At 39.9% G+C, this 19,208-nt stretch overlaps 1 protein-coding gene across 4 annotated transcripts in view; it reads left to right on the top strand.

Annotated features, from left to right (window-relative positions):
• The window catches only part of LOC147022257 (transmembrane channel-like protein 7), a 99,557-nt gene that overhangs the window by 28,642 nt on the left and 51,707 nt on the right, over positions 1-19,208 (top strand). For all 4 annotated transcript variants that reach the window (XM_085892962.1, XM_085892961.1, XM_085892960.1 and 1 more), the window contains exons 6-10: positions 5,277-5,425; positions 7,987-8,137; positions 12,028-12,198; positions 14,029-14,192; positions 17,378-17,495. In XM_085892962.1, coding sequence (XP_085749088.1) covers positions 5,277-5,425; positions 7,987-8,137; positions 12,028-12,198; positions 14,029-14,192; positions 17,378-17,495 — 753 coding nt within the window. The remainder of the gene's footprint in view (positions 1-5,276; positions 5,426-7,986; positions 8,138-12,027; positions 12,199-14,028; positions 14,193-17,377; positions 17,496-19,208) is intronic.

The raw sequence follows: 19,208 nt of genomic DNA, 5'->3' as shown, positions 1-19,208 counted from the left end.
CTCTTTACCGTGAGGAGAGTGAACTATTTATGACCTCCGAGTGAACTATCCGATCTACATGATTGCCTGAAAAGTGGCCATTATCAATCCATTGGATCCACGTGAGATACGCCAAAAAGTGGATGTCCCAGGATCATGACTCTCACTTTGGAGCCGTACATTTGAATGACCCATCTATGCAATCGGTTTCAAACTGTCCATAGTCTTGCAAACATACTCCCTGGATCTCACAGGACAAGGGTCAATATTGTCTGGAGGCTTCTCTGCGATGCAGAGATCAGCCTGTGCTCGCCATCCTGTTCGGCATTGAAGACAGTCACCGTAACACGTCCAAGCACCATTACAGTGGTCAAATCGGCATTTACGATCGACACAGGTATAATGGGCAACTGTTATGTTCAGTGATTAATCCAGGTTTTTCCTTGAAAGGCAGGATGGCTGTGCACGGGTCTTCAGAAGACGTAATGAGCGATATGTTCCGGTCTGTCTCCAGGAAACTGCAAATTTTGGACATGGAAGTGTCATGATGTGCAGTGGTATTGCTAAAACCTTTCACACCAACTTGATCCATATCCTTTGCAATCTGACTGCAGATCGATACTTTAATGAGATCTTACAGCAACATGTGATGCCTACTCTTCGACAGTGTGGTCCAGGAATAACCTTTATGCACGATGGTGTACCTGTCCACAGGGCTATTCAAACAAGCAATGTTCTTGGTAATGTAATGACAACCTGGTCTGCCATCTCACCAGATTTCAATCCGATTGAACATCTCTGGGATATCATTGTTTGCTGCATTTGAACATTGCCAAGACAACCAGAGACCCTCAATGAGCTGGAACAGGAGCTGATTCGGGCATGGAATGCCATTTCCCAGGCACAGATTGGAGTGCTCATCTGGTCAATGTGACGACGGTGCAATTCAGTGATTGCTGCTGGAGGTGACATTCTGCTGCCGGTATTGAGATTGTTACTTCCACATTGGATCCCGATGTTATGTGAAATCATTCGCCACAATGCAACATTATGTGGGTAGGTCACAATGAAATGGACATGTAATTATTCAGCATTTATCTCTGTCACAGGTTTGCCCCTCATCCGTGTCCCATGGTGTCACGTAAATAAATCGCATCAACAACAATCATGTGTTCAATTTTCCTTGTGGCCTCCCCTGCCAATGCAGAAAAACAAATGAGTAAGTAACCCTTAAATACCTAAAGGAGTGGGGAGGTGTGTGTGACTGTGCTGACGAACCAGGGATGGAATAGGAGAGATACAAGAAAGTTGCTTGAATATACAAACACCATAGGTTTATGACTCCAAAGTTTACAAATCCAGCCAGGGTAAAGCGACTTTCAGGCTTCCCTGTACATCCAACCGATTTTAATAAATAAATGGCCATGAACCAAAATGTCCATCAAACAAAGATTTGTTGTTGCTCACGAAGGCAGAAGTTTTGCCGAGTTTGTCGCCAACTCCAGAGTGTAATTGCATGCTTGCCAAAGAACCCATTTTGTAGTTTGTGCACTCGGCTGTGTTTCCATGGGTTTTCTTCCAGATGGAGCAAGATATAAATGTAAATTGACACTTTGATTTGCTGACCGAAGAAGGAACCGGCGCCTGTTGGGTTCTTCCAATCTGACCACATAACTCGTTATGCTGAGATCCCAGATTCAAGTAACGTCGGCTGTCTTGATTTCTCCAATCTTCAACGATGTCCTTCGAATTTGTGTAAAACTACTCTTGACATGTCAGCCTCCGATGTGCTTCACGTTGTTAATGTACAAGCTCCTCCACGAGTCTTAGATCGGTGCGATACAGAAAATGTCCAGCCTGAGGATACTTTAGAATGAGAGTTTTACAATTATTCAAATTCCTCGCATTCACATTGCACACACGCTGCGTTTTAGCTTTTCATTATGGAAACAGGACACAGCGTGGAGACAACAACGTTTCTACCAGAATAGTCTCCATAATATAACAATTTAATCCTCATGGAATTCTAATTGTCATCCTATGATTTGAGCATTGTAACATTAAAGATCAAAAAATAAACCCGTCAATAACGTCGAATCGTCAAAGCCTGTCCTTGTCAACAAAGTCTACTCTTGAAACAAAACAAGACAGCAATATGATTTTCCCATTATCCGGCATTATATACAATGTTAACTACAAAGGTGCAATTTTCAGGAAAAAAAAATACCCGATTTAGACCTTTAGGGATAGCAGGATAGCTTAGGGGTACGGTATGCAAACCCACTGTTAAATTATCCTGGGTTTGAATTTTGATACAGCCATAAACGGTCCCCATGTTGTTTCGCATGCAGGGCGATGTATGAATGGGCGTGCCGTGCAATGGAAGGAAATTAAGCCAGATGACCTGTATTCCAGTACTAGTTGGTTGGTGTTGAAGACCCCATGGTGCCTTTCTCAAAAGGTAGATTAATTATCTCCAGCAACCTGAAAAATTACAAATAACTCCTGCCAACTTCAGTCGAACATCAGGCCTGGCCAGCCAGATTGTGAAGGACCTGCCACCGATAGTCGAACGTCAAGCCTGGCCAGCCGGTTTGTAAAAGACTTTGCTGGCCAACCCATCAATAATGTGGGAATAATTGGGGTCGTCAAAGAGGTCTTTGTTTGACCCTTTTTTGGTTTATTTTCCATTTATTGTGCAAGCTTGTTTGTGGGATTTCAACTTTATGTTTGTAGCATCTATAATGGTGTCATCTTTACTGAAAGTATTGCCTTGAATCGGATATCAAGTATAATCCTTGACTCGAAAGAAATACCATAAAACCCCGACATTTGTGGGGAATATGTTCTTGAAAACTGCCACGAATCGCAAATTCGCGACTGTCGGGACATTGTTTCAATGGGAAAAACGGGGTTAGGTTCACGGGCGCTAGTGATTCATCAGGGAGAACTTTAAAAGTTTAAGAACACTCATGTACATAATTAGTTTCATTAACCAGAGAGTTGGTGTCAAAGCCACCCAATGCTCGCCTGTTTATACATTTATCGTTTTTAAAAGACTATTCTAATAATATTTTTTATAAATCATTGCAGTGAAGTCTGATCCAAATAATTTTAAAGCAATATATGTATTTGTATATTGTAATCAGTAAAAAATAGTGTAGTAGATAAAAACATTAGAAAGGAAAAATACTTTAACGTTGATGTGCTACAAAAAAGTTCAGTTCAAAACAGGTCAAAAATTTAAAAAATTTGAAATTATTTTTAAATTTTAACTTCACTACATCAATAATATACCCCAAAGGAACCTCCATGCCAAATATCAGCATCCTAGTACACATATTAAATGAATGGCAAGCTTCTAAATAACTTGCACCAAAAACTTTAACATTTTGACGCTCACGCCGGGGGTATCGCTATAGCTCTGTTCTTCAAACAGGCGAGCTAAAAAATGGTTCCAAATAAAAATACTGTGAACAACTCCAAAAGGTTAGCCAACTCTTGAGTTGCGAGTGTCATGTTGTTTTATCGAAAACGACCCGTTTGTTTTGCTTCGATCTTACGTAGTCTCCAAAGCACCTCTTGATCCTGGAAATGGTTGCTGTTTTAACGACTCGGAGTTGAAGCTTGAAGGAAGATTTTCTGTCTTATCTTACAAAGATAGACATTGAGTTTAAGTTTGCATAGTTTTTAAACGTCCTGGTATCATAGTCCTTGTGTTAGAAATTCATCTGATTTTATATCTAAAATAACAGCTCATTTTTTCCTTCCCATGAACCAGCCTCGCTGATCGGCTTGTGATTTACACCATGTAGTACATTTTAATCATGTGTGTGACTAAAGGAATCATGAGACTCAAAACTAAACAATATATATATATATATATATATATATATATATATATATATATATATATATATAAATATATATATATATATAAATATATATAATTAACTAATCGCTCGCGGTTCCCAATCAAAAATATAGGAGAAAATAATGATGCAAGAAACCAAGCAACTCCACTCCCCACATCATAACCCATCTATAATATTCTTCCTCCCCATTCGAGGGTTGGAGATCGTCCTTGTGAGCCAGGCTCTTTCCTTAAACAAAAAATACCAGCAGTGTTGGGGTTTGGTGTGTGGGTGGGGATGATGTATGCCTCCAAACCCACGAGTAGCTGGAGCACAGGGGCCAGGAAAGCAGGAACAGTATTCATATAAAAATCCGCGAATAACTGGGCTTTGTGGATTGTGAATCCACGAAGGTCGGGGGTTTCGATCTTCACGAAACTTCACTACATGGTAGAGTTTGTCAAAAGGAAGAAGCCTATTGTTTTTGAGGTCAACATAGACCTAAAGGTTAACATAGGCCCAAGGTCAACAACTAGGGTGGTGTTTCTAAAATCCTCAATTTTCATCTGATTGACTTGAAATTTAAAGAGGATTTATATTTCGGATCATTGAATTGAACCACCAATTATTTTGGAGGTCCACATCGACCAAAATGTGAACGTAGGCCAAATTTCTAAAATTGTCAATTTTCATGCGATTCACTTGGAATTTGAAGAGGAGTTGCATATTTGGTCATTGAATTCAACCACCAATTATTTTTGAGGTCAATTTTTTTTTGTGGGATTTTGCAAGTATCATGCTCTGCATGACGTCTTCTTCTTGTTTGTCTATTTGTTTGTGTTCAGGATATCTCAAAAAGTTGGGGACTGATTCAGACGAAACTTGGTGGACAGGTTGGGTGTGTGGCAAGGACAAACTGATGAGATTTTGGTGATCTAAATCTGGATCCGGCTACTAGAATTTTAAAAATGATTATCATCATTGAGAGATGGGGTCAAAAATGATATATAGCACGATATCTCAAAAAGTTGGGGACTGATTCAGACGAAACTTGGTGGACAGGTTGGGTGTGTGGCAGGGAAAAATTGCTTCGATTTGGGTGAAGATCTGAATCCGGATCTGAGTACGAGAATTATTTCATTTTGAAAGTGATTCTGCACCATTCAGAGATCGGGCCAAAAACGATATATAGCATGATATTTCAAAAATGTATTTGACCCGATATGTTCTCGTGGATCAGGCATTATGTGGCGGAGGTATGCGCTCCACCGAGTGCCCTTCGAGTTTTTCAGTTGTTTTTGTTGTTGTACCAATAGCCAAATGTAATGAATGTTTTGGCCCATTTACATTAAGACTTTGAAGAAACTGAATTTTGCGGTCATGATGACCTTTCTTCAGGGAGTTTACAAATACAGGCCTTGACTGCATGAGATGTTTCTTCAGGGATTCCTGGAACCAACATACCTTTTCTATGGATACTACGAAACCGGAACTGTCAGGCTGACAAAGCACTTCCTTTACAACATTCCAATTGCCTATCTCCTCGGAACCACGGGGTGCCTGTTTCTGAGTCTCATCCTCATCGTTGTAAGGTAGTCCCATGCATGCTATTTTGAGGTGGGGACTGTGCGGGACATTCCAATGTTAGCTTTGTATGGTGGTTTGATGTATTTATCGAGAAATGTATTAAAATGCTACTTCCGTGTTGCCCAGCATCTAAAATTCCTTCCATTCTGGGCGATAGTCTCGTCTTTGTCAAAAAATGTGTTTTGAAAATGCTACTGCAGGCCTGAAGTTTAATGACAGACATGAAAACGTCTGAAGGAGTTTTGTGATGTATTTTACTCAATTGATATTCAAAATGATAGAATCAAAGACGATAATGATTCCGAGTGCACAAGTCGCAGCAAACTGAATATTCACAGCATATCTAACTTTTATTTTGTTTATTTGCTCTCAAAATGTTGCGGACGGATTTGGATGAAACTTGGTGGACACAACATTCGGTGTGTGATAAGGAAGAATTGATTCAATTTTGGTGAAAATCCGGATCCGGATGTGAATCTGATAATTTTTTTATAGTGATTCTTCACCATTGATAGTGCTAAATCGATGTATAGCACAATATCTCAAAAAGTTGTGCACGGATTCGGAGGAAACTTGGTGGACAGGTTTGGTGTGTGGCAAGGACGAATTGATTTGATTTTGATGACATTACCGAATCCGGATCTGAATACGAGAATTTTTAAATTTTTTAAGTGATTCTTCACCATTGAGAGATCGGGCCAAAAACGAATATAGTACTGTATGGCATGATATTTCAAAAATGTATTTGGCCTGATATGTTCTCGTGGATCAGGCATTGCGGGGCGGAGGTCTGCGCTCTACCGAGTGCCCTTCTCGTTTTTTAAAAATTTGATTCTCGGATTTATGAGGCAGAATAGCTCATAGGTAGTGTACTCACATTTGAGTTGTATGGTCTGATTTTAATTTCCATCTCGACTGTAAACCATCATCCGGTTGCTTCACAGACAGAACATTGCAACAATGAATACACTGTCCTTTTAAGGGATGTGAAACCGCATATCCCATCTGTTAGGATCGAGGAGTGGGTGTGAAACACCCAATATAGTTTAAAGGCCTTTGCTGAAGTTGTTTAAGGCTTTTGCAATGGATTAGGACATTGTGCAGCAAAAGACGAGCCAAATTCCAAATTTTTCAACCGACAGCACCCCACAACAGAGTAGTGACCTGTTCAGGCTTGCATGCCAGCTGCGGAAGCATTCATGGGTTGGCTTGAATGAACCGATGTTGTGGAAACAGAATATGGTCATGGGTGGATGGATCTTGGAGTTACAAGAGTTTATTACAGAAAGGCATTAGATTTGTATCATTATTATGTTGAGGGTTATCACTCTTATGATGACATCCCTTCTGTATATTTTACTTCTCATTGTAATCATTTTTTAATTAGCAAGACCTTTTGAAGTTCACATACACCATGTGTAAGTAACTAGAGTTCCATGTATTTAAACTAGAAGGGCACTCGGTAGAGCGCGTACCTCCACCACGCAATGCCTGATCCACGAGAACATATCGGGCCAAATACATTTTTGAACTATCATGCTTTCCAGTACAGAGACATGACAGAAGTAAATAGACACCTTAAGTTTATTCATTTCATCTGTATAAAGCAAGTTTTACTCAGTGATTTGTGCAAATATTCAACTATTATTTGCAGAAACGAGTTACTGGGTTGTGTACGACAATTAACTATGCCTCGAACCCAGGCAGCACACGACCTTTGCGATTTTCAAAGAGGACGAATTGTTGGTCATTCGGAAGGTTGAGTCAGCCCGTGTCAGACAGCTCAGAACCTTGTCATTCCGCTTTCTATGGTCAATCGGGTGATTGTACAATTCACCATCGAAGGCAAGGAATCCACATTTCCTGTTTTGGGCGACCTGGGCCCTCAGAAAGGTGTCTTTGAGCTGTCAAGTGGTCCATTGAGAAAACTCCCCGTTGAAAGGCAGCAGATGTTGCAGAGGAGGTCCAATTTAGCTCAAGAACTGCCGTGCGGTACCTTCATCAACTGGGATACTCGAGGAGAGCAGCTCGGAGAAGACCTCTTCTTCGTCCAGCCAACATTCAAAGGAGAAAGAAGTGGGCTCACGAGATGGCCACCAGACCCGAGGAGTTTTGGTAAACTGTCATTTTTTTCAGATGAGTCCCAATTTGCTCGATTTTCTGACATCCTGCACACAAACAAACAAACAAACAAACAAACAAAAGACAGAAAGGGGGTGAAAACATAACCTCCTTCACATTTGGTGGCCGAGGTAAATATTTTTGACAATTAATTCTTTGTTGGATATGATATAATTATTATCGGACAATACGATCAAAATTAGTTTTAATTTCCAAAAAGCAAATAAGCCTTTTTGATTGAAGTTGCTGATTTTATCCAGAAATGGCTCGCTGTTTGTATTGATAGCAGGTTCATAAATCAATCAAATAGGTTGAGATGGTGAGAAGTCTGATGTGTGTGTGTGTGTGTGTGTGTGTGTGTGTGTGTGTGTGTGTGTGTGTGTGTGTGTGTGTGTGTGTGTGTGTGTGTGTGTGTGTGTGTGTGTGTGTGTGTGTGTGTGTGCAGATCTGCCGAGAGCTTCAAGTACAGCCTGGTCAAAGATGACGACCGGTTCTACAGCTACTCCAACAAAGTTTTTTCTGGCTGGGACTTCCGAATAACTTCAGACAACATGGCCGTTATGAACCACCATTTAAGCATGTTCCGGGAACTGAAGGTGAAGCTTTGTTTTGTTATCTTTCCTTGGGGGGGGATGTGGGGGGGGGGTCAGCGTTGGGGGGGGAGGGGGTTCTGTTTATTCTTCATGTTCTGTTGATGTGAGGTTATTTTAACGTGAACAAGGTAGGCCTGGGAAGTAACCTGATAGAGCTGGCTTCAGACCTGGTAGGAGCTGTGTTGATCAAGCACTTGCACTTACCACGCACATTTAGGCTGGCTACAAATGTTCACTCAAGATAGGTATTGCACTAATTGGCCTTTCATCAGCGTATGATACAGTATGGTGACATGGTCTTCTGCTGAAAGCTGCCAGACTTTTCTGGCTTTTTTTTATTTCACATTTCACAAGATAAGTTTAATGCTTTGGAAATTTCACATTTTTTGTGTATGTGCGGAGGAGGAGGGAACAAAGCCTTACTTGCTTAAAGTAAATAGGTATGTCGGCTTAGTTATAATACTCATTATTTCATTAAATTATCAGATTTCACAACAGATTTTGAAACTTATTTAGTCCGGACGATATCCGATCCTCAAAACCGAAATAACATTTCGATGATATACTTTAATTAGTCCGTGAGAGTTGATCGGGGAAAATCATGAAATTGCTCCAAGCTCCTAATTTGAAAACTATAATACTTACAAAAGCGATGTATACAGCGATTCGTAGCGATGATGAACAGGCATTCGATTGTATGAGTGAGGAATGTGGAAAAAAAAACAACAACCTTATCGTTAAGAAATTGTTGCCGCCTGTTCCAAGTCAATGCATGGTTGAGTAGTCCAAAATTCATGGTTGAGTAGTCCAAAATTCATGGTTGAGTAGTCCAAAATTCATGGCGGCTTCATACGCCAGCGAAGTTACACAGGAAATGCCTTAAAGGTCCCAGAGAGCGAGGTGGCCGAGGATCGCCTGATGAAGGATATAATTAAATAATGCCGCTAATTATCTTCAAAAGCGGTGTTTTAATGCGCCCAGTCACCCAATTTTCACTCTTGCACTTCCTTGGGGTTTTCTTGGTATGCGTGCAAAGTTTCAGCCTGCTAAATTTTATGGTTTCAGAGTTATGGAGGACACAGACACAGATACACACACCGCCTTTTATGTGTGTTAGATATGACGTCATAGGTCACGTAGTGTAGCAGCCATGTTGGGAAAATGAAAAAAAACTTTGGACCTCTGCATCTCTGAAACCGCACCAAATAAAAAATTTGAAACTTGACACGTGGGAAGTATTCCTCATGGGAAATAAGTGTGATTTTTTTTTTAATGACTTTAAAATTGCATATGTAGAACGCTACATCTGATCAACATGAAAAAAATTGAGGCTCATCGAGGGATAAAATGGTACAAAATAAAAAATTGATGACGTCATTGGTCTCGTGATTCGGCAGCCATATTGCTTTTAATAAAACACAACCTTCAAAAATCTTCTCTGAAGTGGCTGATCAGATCGAGGAAAAACTTTATAGGTATGACCGCCTGTCCATGAGGAACAAAATGTTCACACATATGACATCATGTGTCGCATGGTTTGGCAGCCATATTGGATTTACCAGAAAACCTGTAAAAAATCTTCTCCAGAACGGCTGGACAGATTGAGGGGAAACTTCACGCATGTGTTCCCCAAGCCATGGGTGTACAAGTTTGTTAAGGAATAATTGATAGGTCACATGGTTTGGCAGCCGTAATGGTTTGAAGAAAAACATTTAATGTTTTCTCTGGAACCGCTTGATCACTCTATGTGAAACTTCACAATTATGATGTCGTATTAATGCAAAATACAGGTTTTAAATTTCAACTTGATTGGACACATGGTCTGACATCCAGAATTTTTTAATTGTTTTGATCTGGGTTATTTTTTATTTTTCTGATATATGTATATGTATATATATATATATATATATATATATATATATATATATATATATATATATATATATATATAAAATGACTGGTGTTGGTGCAGTGGTTAGGGCAGCGGCTTGGGATCCAAAAGGTCCTGAGTTCAAGCCCCGTTGGGCCACTGAATTAATACACCAGGGGGTTGACTCAGCCTGTCATCCTTCCGAGGTCGGTGAAATGAGTACCAGTATACTGGGCCGGTGTATACCCCGGTTAAAATAGGTGTACCATATCCCTGTGTTGTAAGAGGCGACCAGGGTTGCGTTAGGAAGGGCATCCGGCATAAAACATGTGCCAAATCACAATGCGGATCATACGGATGATCCGCTGTGGCGACCCCGAACGGGAGCAGCCGAAAGAAGAAGAAGAAGAAATATATATATATATATATATATATATATATATATATATATTAATAAGACTCACTTGGCTGTGCCTGGATGGGTTTGAGGGTAGAGGAGTAGCAGCTGAAATGCGAATCCTATCCAGGTTCCTCCTGATGACTTCATCTTTACTTTTTTGCTTGTTCGGGTTCCTTCTGATTACTCCTATGCAGGACTGTACCCATCTGGTCTGCCATTTGATTTGAATTGAATTTATTTTAATCCCATTCTGAATTCAATTGAATAATAATAAAAGACGTCATTGGTCAGGGTCACTGTCAGGTGTCCAATCAAAGCAGGACGTCTTGGTACCCGGTCATCACTGCCAGCAGTTTTAAAGTGGCAGTTCTAATTATGTCTTTTATTAATTATGTAACACAAGATACACCACACAAAACAAGTCCTGGTGAGCTTTGCAATCTGATTACTCTTTTTCTTGTTCCAAATGTAATGTATAGTTGAGAGATGCTCTTTGAATTTGCTGCCAGATGGGGCAGTCTGCAATATTATCTGCTATGAGGAATTAACTCCTTGCTTATGAAGGCCATATGGCCAGAAACATGTCCACGGATTGATTCCTTTCCTGAAGGGGTGGACTTCAAATTTGTTTATAAAAGACTTATTGAGCCTATGTAGGATGACTGAGCAGCTAACACTGCTTATGTGTTTTTTCACAGACTTCAACTGAGCTGGAATGCATGGAATGCATATACAGTAAACCCTTCAATATCATGGGGGTTAGGTTCATGAATAATTCTGTGATGGTGAAAACAGCGATCGTGGAAACCAAGGGTCAAGGGGAAGATGGGGTTCGGTTCCTGGACTTCAAGAAAATATCGAGGAAGATCGACGGCAGTCAGAAATAAACACGTGACAATTAAAGTAAACGTATAAATACATATAAAGCATGTTGACATTGAAATAAACATGCAAATACAATCAATACAATGTAAATTAAACAAAAACCCAAGAGTTTTATCTTTTTAATTTATTCCAAAACAGCGAGATCGGTGATGGTAAACATATTACGTACTTGGCACAAGTATGGACTGCAACACAAAGATGAGCTGGTTCAATTTTGGGTTTAAAACGTCAAAGGTCAAAGGTCATGTGCCCTTTGAAAATCCTTTTGCAGACCATAACTCAAATTAGAAGCATCTGATGTTCTCTCTCTTCTACTATCTCTTTTCTCTCTTGTGTCCTTATGTGACCTTTAATTTTATGTGACCTTTAATTGAGATCAAACATAACGGCCGGTTGATATCTCACAAGACGCATTTGCATCGATTTATATTTTCTCGTTGTAACAATGCGTGAAACCTTTGATTAAATGGTTATAATCATTAATAACAACACGTTGATGGATAAAATATGCCAGTTGAATCTCCCACCGATCATGGCAGTTGCACCAATCTCTCTCACTTTTCGACAAAGCTCTTTTACAACATGGGAAATTTGAATGAGTAATTGTAGTAGTAGTAGTAGTAGTAGTAGTAGTCAGTTTTTCTTTTTAACCTTATGGATGTTGAACTTTAACAAACCTGTCTGTTTACTACAGTACGACAACTATGCTCTAGTAATATTGATACTTTATTTCCACAGACAGATCTTGAAGAAGATAAGAGGAAGAAACGCATTGAGCGCAGGAGTCGGAGAGAGTGGGTGCAAATTTACTTCATACGGGCACTTATCAATGTGCTCGTCCTGCTCCTGCTGGCTGGATCATTTTACTGTGTTTACATCACCACAAAGTTTCAAAGTGAAATGCAAAATGTGAGATCTCTGCTGTGAAACGTCCGTTCTTCGTGTCAAATCTATCCTTCTCCGACAACCGAAGCTTGCTTATTCCTTTCCCATTTATGAAACAAACATGTAAAACGTTGTTTGGATTTGGATTCTGACTCACAAATGACCTCTAGGGATGGGGTATTTCACTGAATTCCATGGTCTGCTTTACCTGCAGTGCCAGTCCATACTTTGTGGTTCCTCAAACCCTTAAGCAAATTGGGATGAACACTAAAATTCTGATAAAATAAGCAGTGGCCTAATATGAATATATATATATATATATATATATATGAATGTTCGAGCCTTAGACTCGAGTTTGTTTAAATATAAAAGATTTATCCAGACATAGTTCGGAATTGTGACACTCGGTGCAGCCAAACAGGTTGATCGGTGTGAAGGTTACCGAATGGTATCTGGAGGATCACCATGCACCAACCTCCTTTTGTTTGTGGAAATTGAGCCAATTTGTAAACTCATAAATATATGTACAGGAGGAGATTGTGAAGAAGAAGAAAAAGAACCATATATATGATTGAAGGTGTTGCTGAGGGGTTTTGGGTGGGGTTTGGTCTTAGTGGATCAGCTCCAGGAATAGCCACATGATCTCGTTTTGAGAACGGCTGAGGAGACGAATGAGGAAATTTGGTGTCTTTCAGATAAGATTTATTTATTTATTTATTTATTTTTTGCTTCAACACAACATCAAACTACAATGGCACTCGATAGAGCGCATCCCTTTGCCAGGCTGAACAGTTTACATCGCGTCTCCCACTCATGGACCGGATCTGCATTCGGATCATTCGTCCTCGCCACACACCGAAATCTAATCGGCTCGTTCTTGTCACCTATCCAACTCATCCATCAAGTTTTGTCATAATCCGTCTGCAACTTTTTGAAATTTCATGCTATGTATCATTTTTGGCCCCATCTCTCAATGGTGAAGAATCACTTTTAAATCTTATCAGACACCGTTTTTTTCACAAAAATCTAATCGGTTCCTCTTTGTCACACACCCAACTGGTCCATCATGTTTCGTCCGAATCTTTCCACAACTTTTTGAGATACCCTGCTCACAGACAGACAAACAACAGGGGTGAAAACAAAATTTCCGTCCACCTTTGGTAGCAGAGGTAAAGATGTTCCAGGTGACTGGCAGGAGGGCTTAATGAGGTTAGAGTGATGATGAAACAAATAGTATGACTAAAGAAGGATTTCTTAGTGGGATTATGGAATGGTGGGGTCCAATGAGCAATTAACAAGAACTTGATAAATTCAAGAACGAATAACGTGTCATCTACTGCATGAGTATTGGTCGTTTTTTGATGCAAACTGGTGTGTTTTCTTCAATTTGTGGCCCAGCCCCGAGTAGCCTTAAAGTTGTTTATGTATATATATATATATATATATATATATATATATATATATATATATATATATATATATTTGTTTATGTATATATATATATATATATATATATATATATATATATATATATATATATATATATATATATATATATATATATATATATATATATTTGTTTATGTATATATATATATATTTGTTTATGTATATATATATATATATATATATATATTTGTTTATGTATATATATATTTGTTTATGTATATATATATTTGTTTATGTATATATATATTTGTTTATGTATATATATATTTGTTTATATATATATATATATATATATATATATATATATATATATATATATATATATATATATATATATATATATATATATATATATGTGCCCATGTATAGTTGTTAATTTCAGGTCCTGCTCCTTTTCATCCTCAGACACCGGCCTCATCACAAAGGAACTTCGTGCTGAACCTGATCATCGAATACCTTCCTTCTGTCGTCATCACAGTTGCAAACTTTTTCATCCCTCTGATCTTCGCCGTCATAATTGTTTATGAAAAGTACACACCAGCATTTGAGTTAAAGCTTAACCTCACAAGGTAAGTGTAGTGGCGTAGTTGTTGCTTTTGTGATGTACTGGTCTCACAGTTACCTTGCACGAACAGCTAAAAGTTTCACAATTCCTCAACCCTGAAATGAAATTGCATTAATTTCAGAAACTGTGGTTGAAGTTGCGGCAGTAAACTGTACTTAATTTAAACTTCATTCAAACGCATCTTCAACAATTTTCAACCAATATTGATTAATTATATCAAAGCTTAACATACAAATATGTAAGCTTTCTCCTGGAGGATAGGGGAAGGCTTTTTGCTGTTGTCGGGTTAAACAACTATTTCGATTATTTCTCCTTTTTATTTCTGCCAATGTACAAGGACTTTGGGAATGAAATTTCGCCCCGATAATGAGAATAACAAGAATGCAGGGTTGAGGTTTTTTGACCTTGACTGACTTTTTAAGGTCATGACGTTAACATTTTTCACCTTAACTTGACTACGGTTTAGCTGATCAGAATTATCTCTCTCTCTCTCTCTTCTCTCTTCTCTCTTCTCTCTTCTCTCTTCTCTCTTTTCTCTTTTCTCTTTTCTCTCTCTCTCTCTTTTCTCTCTCTCTCTCTCTCTCTCTCTCTCTCTCTCTCTCTCTCTCTCTCTCTCTCTCTCTCTCTCTCTCTTGTTTATGGTTTATTTACATCATACCCCTTTGGGTTGAAGGTCAAGGTGAAATGGTGATTTTTTATTTTTTATTTTGCTCAATTTTGCCAAGACGGAATCTCAAAGACCGCGCTTGGCCTTCCAAGATGTTCTTGTATCATAATAGTGTACCTGCACTGAAGTTGTGAATCGGATATCTGATCATTGACCTTGACCTACGTTTTTCAGGTTTGTGACCTCATCAACAAAAAACAACTTTTTGATCATAACTTGAGAATAATATTCCTCCAATTTTCATGATGTTGATTTTATGGTTAGATTATATACATGAGGACACGTTTTCTTAATTTACACTCAATCCCGAAATGTTGAAGGTCAAGGTCATATGGCGGTCCAAACAAAATATTCCATCATTGCATCGTTAGCCATTCTCAATGTTGTTGCACACGCCAAGAACATAACTCGTGCGTGCCCAATCGTAATTTATTCGCGAGAAGAGACCGATCCCACAACACCGGAATTATAAAATTTTGTAAAACGGATTCATGAAGTCGGGCCAGGAAACATGTAAAGCAACAATAATAAGAGAAATTAATATAAAGAAGAAGTTGTCCCAATCAGAAAATAAATCATGCTTATTAACTACTAGCAGGGGCTACCCAGGGCTGCATGGGGAACGGTGGGGGGAGGGTGTGTTGGGATACCTTGCCCAGATTCTGAAGTTCCAATACCCCAAATTTGGGACCTCTAGGTGCTACATTCAAGCCTTGAAAGAATAACGTACAAATGAAAAACCACTCATAGAGTGACAACTTGGCGAAGCGGAATGGGACTCAGTAGGGCACATACCTCCACCAGGCTGAGTAGTTTATATTTTTTATGCCACTGATAGGTCAGATCTGAATCTGGACCTTAACTAAAATCGAATCGGCTTGTTTTTGTCACACACCCAACAGGTCCACCAAGTTTGATCCAAATCCATCCACAACTTTTTGAGATATTGTGCTAGACATAGTTTTTGGCCCCATTTCTCAATGGTAAAGAATCACTTGAAAATTAAATAATTCTCGAATCTGGATCCAGATTTGGATCTTCACCAAAATGTTAGCGATTCGTCCGTGTCATACTCCCAACCTGTCCATCAAGTTTCGTGTGAATCCATCCATAACCTTGTGAGATATTGTGCTATATATCATTTTGACCCTCTCTCTCAATGGTGAAGAATCACGAAAAAAATTCTCAGATCCGGATCTGGATTTGGATCTTCACCAAAATTAAGCGTTGCTGTTCTTGGCTGGTCAACTACACACGCAAAAAATTTCAGAACGATTACTTGAAAGCTGTGCCCAAAAATCGTGTGAGAGACAGACAGACAAGCCGGTTGGTGACCTGGGTGGTCGCTACATAATTGCATACTAGTCATACAGTTTTTGACAGATCGGGCTGAAAAATTTTGACAAAGCGGATGATTATAGTGTGCAGAAAAGCGTGGAAGCCGATTTTTGATTTTCGAAAAAATTAATTTTTGGGGATTTTTCAAAAATTTCAAAGTCCCGTTGCTCGGTAACGGTGGTGTCCATGGCAACGGTGCTCAAAAGCATAGAACTAGATCCTGGTATGAACCCACCTGTCAAGTTTCATCAAAATCGGTTGACTCCTCTGGCCTCCAGAGCTGTCCATTACATACAAACAAACAAACAAACATACAGACAGACGGAAAAAGTGAAAATAAGGGTACTCTCACGACCACCCAACAAACGCAACATACCAACATGCTTGGCATAAAAAATTTTTTCACCAAGTAACAAACAAATCTGGTTCAAAACCGTCCCTTGCGTGATGTGCTCAGGCACACTCATTGGTCACCTGGCTCGAGCACACCGTTGATTGGTCACATTCAAAAGAACACATGGTCCCCTCAGCTCAACAGCCATGGGTCGCGAGGCCAGTGAGGGGAAAGGCGAAAACTGTATTCGTCACAAAAACAAAAATGATAAATTAACACATGTGACAATGAAACAGTAATATTCATTGTATATCCAGTACGTCTGTGAGCGACGGTCAGGTTATGTTCAAATATATGTTGTACATGGATACGACAAAGGCATGTGGGAAATCGAGCAATGTTCACATCTACAAGGATACAGGTATGAACACAAAGCACGTCACAAGCGTGGAATTTTATTTTTTTTTCCTGCACAAACGAGCAAGATGTCACCAGCTTGGTCGAGGATGCACCATTCTCTGCACCAGTGAGGTCCTCACGTCACACGGCACGAGCGACGCATACACTTCGGCATCACTGCTCCTGACATATCACCTTGAATTATTTTATTTTATTTTCATACCATCTCCATGACCTCCACTTTTTATTGATTTATTTGATTAGTTATTTCATGTAAAATATACGCGTTCCATTTTTTTTTGGCATGGCTGGAGGCTGTGTCCTCGATGAGGACTTCGTTCCCAGTTTTCATTACAAGTGCTTGATTTTTGCCTTCTCGCTGCTCACCCCACTCCATCCTCCCTCCACCTCCCCCCCGCCCCTCCTAATTTTGCCGTCGGTCCATCCTCAGGTCGGTATTTTTCCGGTTAGCCAGCATCGCCGTGTTGGTCATCTCTTTGTGGTTACGAATCACTCGCTGCGACTCTCCAGGCTGCCGACCCTGTGGATATAATCACGTCTCTTACCCAGTAAGTAATGAACCTGCAAAAGAAAATCTTCTCTTTTCTCATATTTCCTCCCGTCTTTGTACTCTTTGTTACAGCTTTGTGTGTGATTGCATTGGTCTTGTGTCATTCATGCCCTTCAGTAAACGGTGTCGTACAAGACTCAAGAATAGTCCATTTGGCCCAACGTGGCCGTGTCATAGTCACATCCCACTTTCTCTGTTAAAGACAACGTGAATGTGTCTAACCGTAATGAGATACTTCTTCATAACATATTCATCTGAAACATAATATCATCCTCATCCCATTTGTCTATTGTCAACGATGAGATTTCCTTTAATCATAGAGAAATGGTGCTTGAAATTGGATTTCCGATTGAAAGCCTGTCTCAGAAAGACTCATGAATATTCGGAGGTGAAGCGACTCACAGCCTCGTGGAAGGGAAGAGTGAAAAAGACTCAGGGGTGTGGGGAGTAGTGGGGTGGTTGTGTGTGTATATATATATATATATATATATATATATATATATATATATATATATATATATATATATATATATATATATATATATATTTATATTTGGCAGTCTGTGTTTGTGGACTGTGTACTGTAAAGATTGTGGGAGATCGTCTTTCCAGCCCCAGGTGCTGTATCCCATCATACCCACAGCGACCCTCACACCGCTGACCGGCAAAGCCTCCCTCTATCCATGGAATCGGCAAAACACCTGCTTGCGTGCTACAGCTCAGGCCTCAGGGTACACAATTCGGGTCTCCCGAGCAGCCCAGCATGCAAGTTCTGCTGTTTCACCATCGGGACGGTAAAATGATCGATTGAACTCGTCCGACCAAGAAAATGCCCACTTCGTCCAATGCTGTGCAGCAGATTCCTCGCCAGGATGAATCTGACAAGTGGAATTTGCAAGCACGAGCGTTTATTAGCTGGCTCGGTCGAGCCGGTCATCCTGGGAGCATTTGTGTACACACACGACGGTTGTTGCGGATCTACACGAACCTGAAATGGCTTTATCTAACTATTGCGTGCGATCGTACACTCTGGTTTGCATTTTGCCATTTCAAATTGTCTGCACAGCGGTTGCGTATACCTACGTCATCCTGGCGGTGATGCAGCTCACTTCTGGCAGCAAACCGCAATCCTATACCTCATGTTGGGCCACGCAACTTGGCACCGCAAAGTGATCGACGGGTCGGGTTGTTTTGCCATCACGCACTCATCCCGCCACACCACAAACTCGAAGTGAAGCCATTACTCCTTCATGTGTTTCACATACACTCTGTCCGTCTTATCGGTGCCGGGAATCATTTCACTGCCGTTTCTGTAAAACTCGGATCTTCCTATAAATACTTTGCTGCTGGGTGTATTTACGCAAACGCTTGTATTCTTTATTTATCTCTTGTTGAATTTCGATTTATATCCACTCTCCGGGTACTTATGCGAGAGATTCCCTTTAATTTGTTTAATTTTTTCCAATTACAGTGACGACCCAAAGGCCTTCTCTTGCGGAAAAAAGATACCACGGGATACTTTAAATATATATATGAACAGACATGTGGCAATCAGTTTAACGTCTCTTCCAAAAAGGGTACTGCATTTTCCTGGCCCCTTGCTGGCAGCACCATCACCGGTGAAGCAATTTTGTTTTGACTCGATTGTACTTGGAGCCAAAACCAAGGATGAAAAGCTCAGACACAGGTGTGCCGTCGTTTTCCCAATGAT

The sequence above is a fragment of the Eptatretus burgeri genome, chromosome 8 (assembly GCF_056783735.1).
Source record: "Eptatretus burgeri isolate ZD-2024b chromosome 8, Ebu_testis_v1, whole genome shotgun sequence".
NCBI classification, from domain to species: Eukaryota; Metazoa; Chordata; class Myxini; order Myxiniformes; family Myxinidae; genus Eptatretus; species Eptatretus burgeri.
The sequence above is the reverse complement of the archived record's forward strand: the minus strand, read 5'-3'. Positions and strand labels throughout refer to the sequence as shown.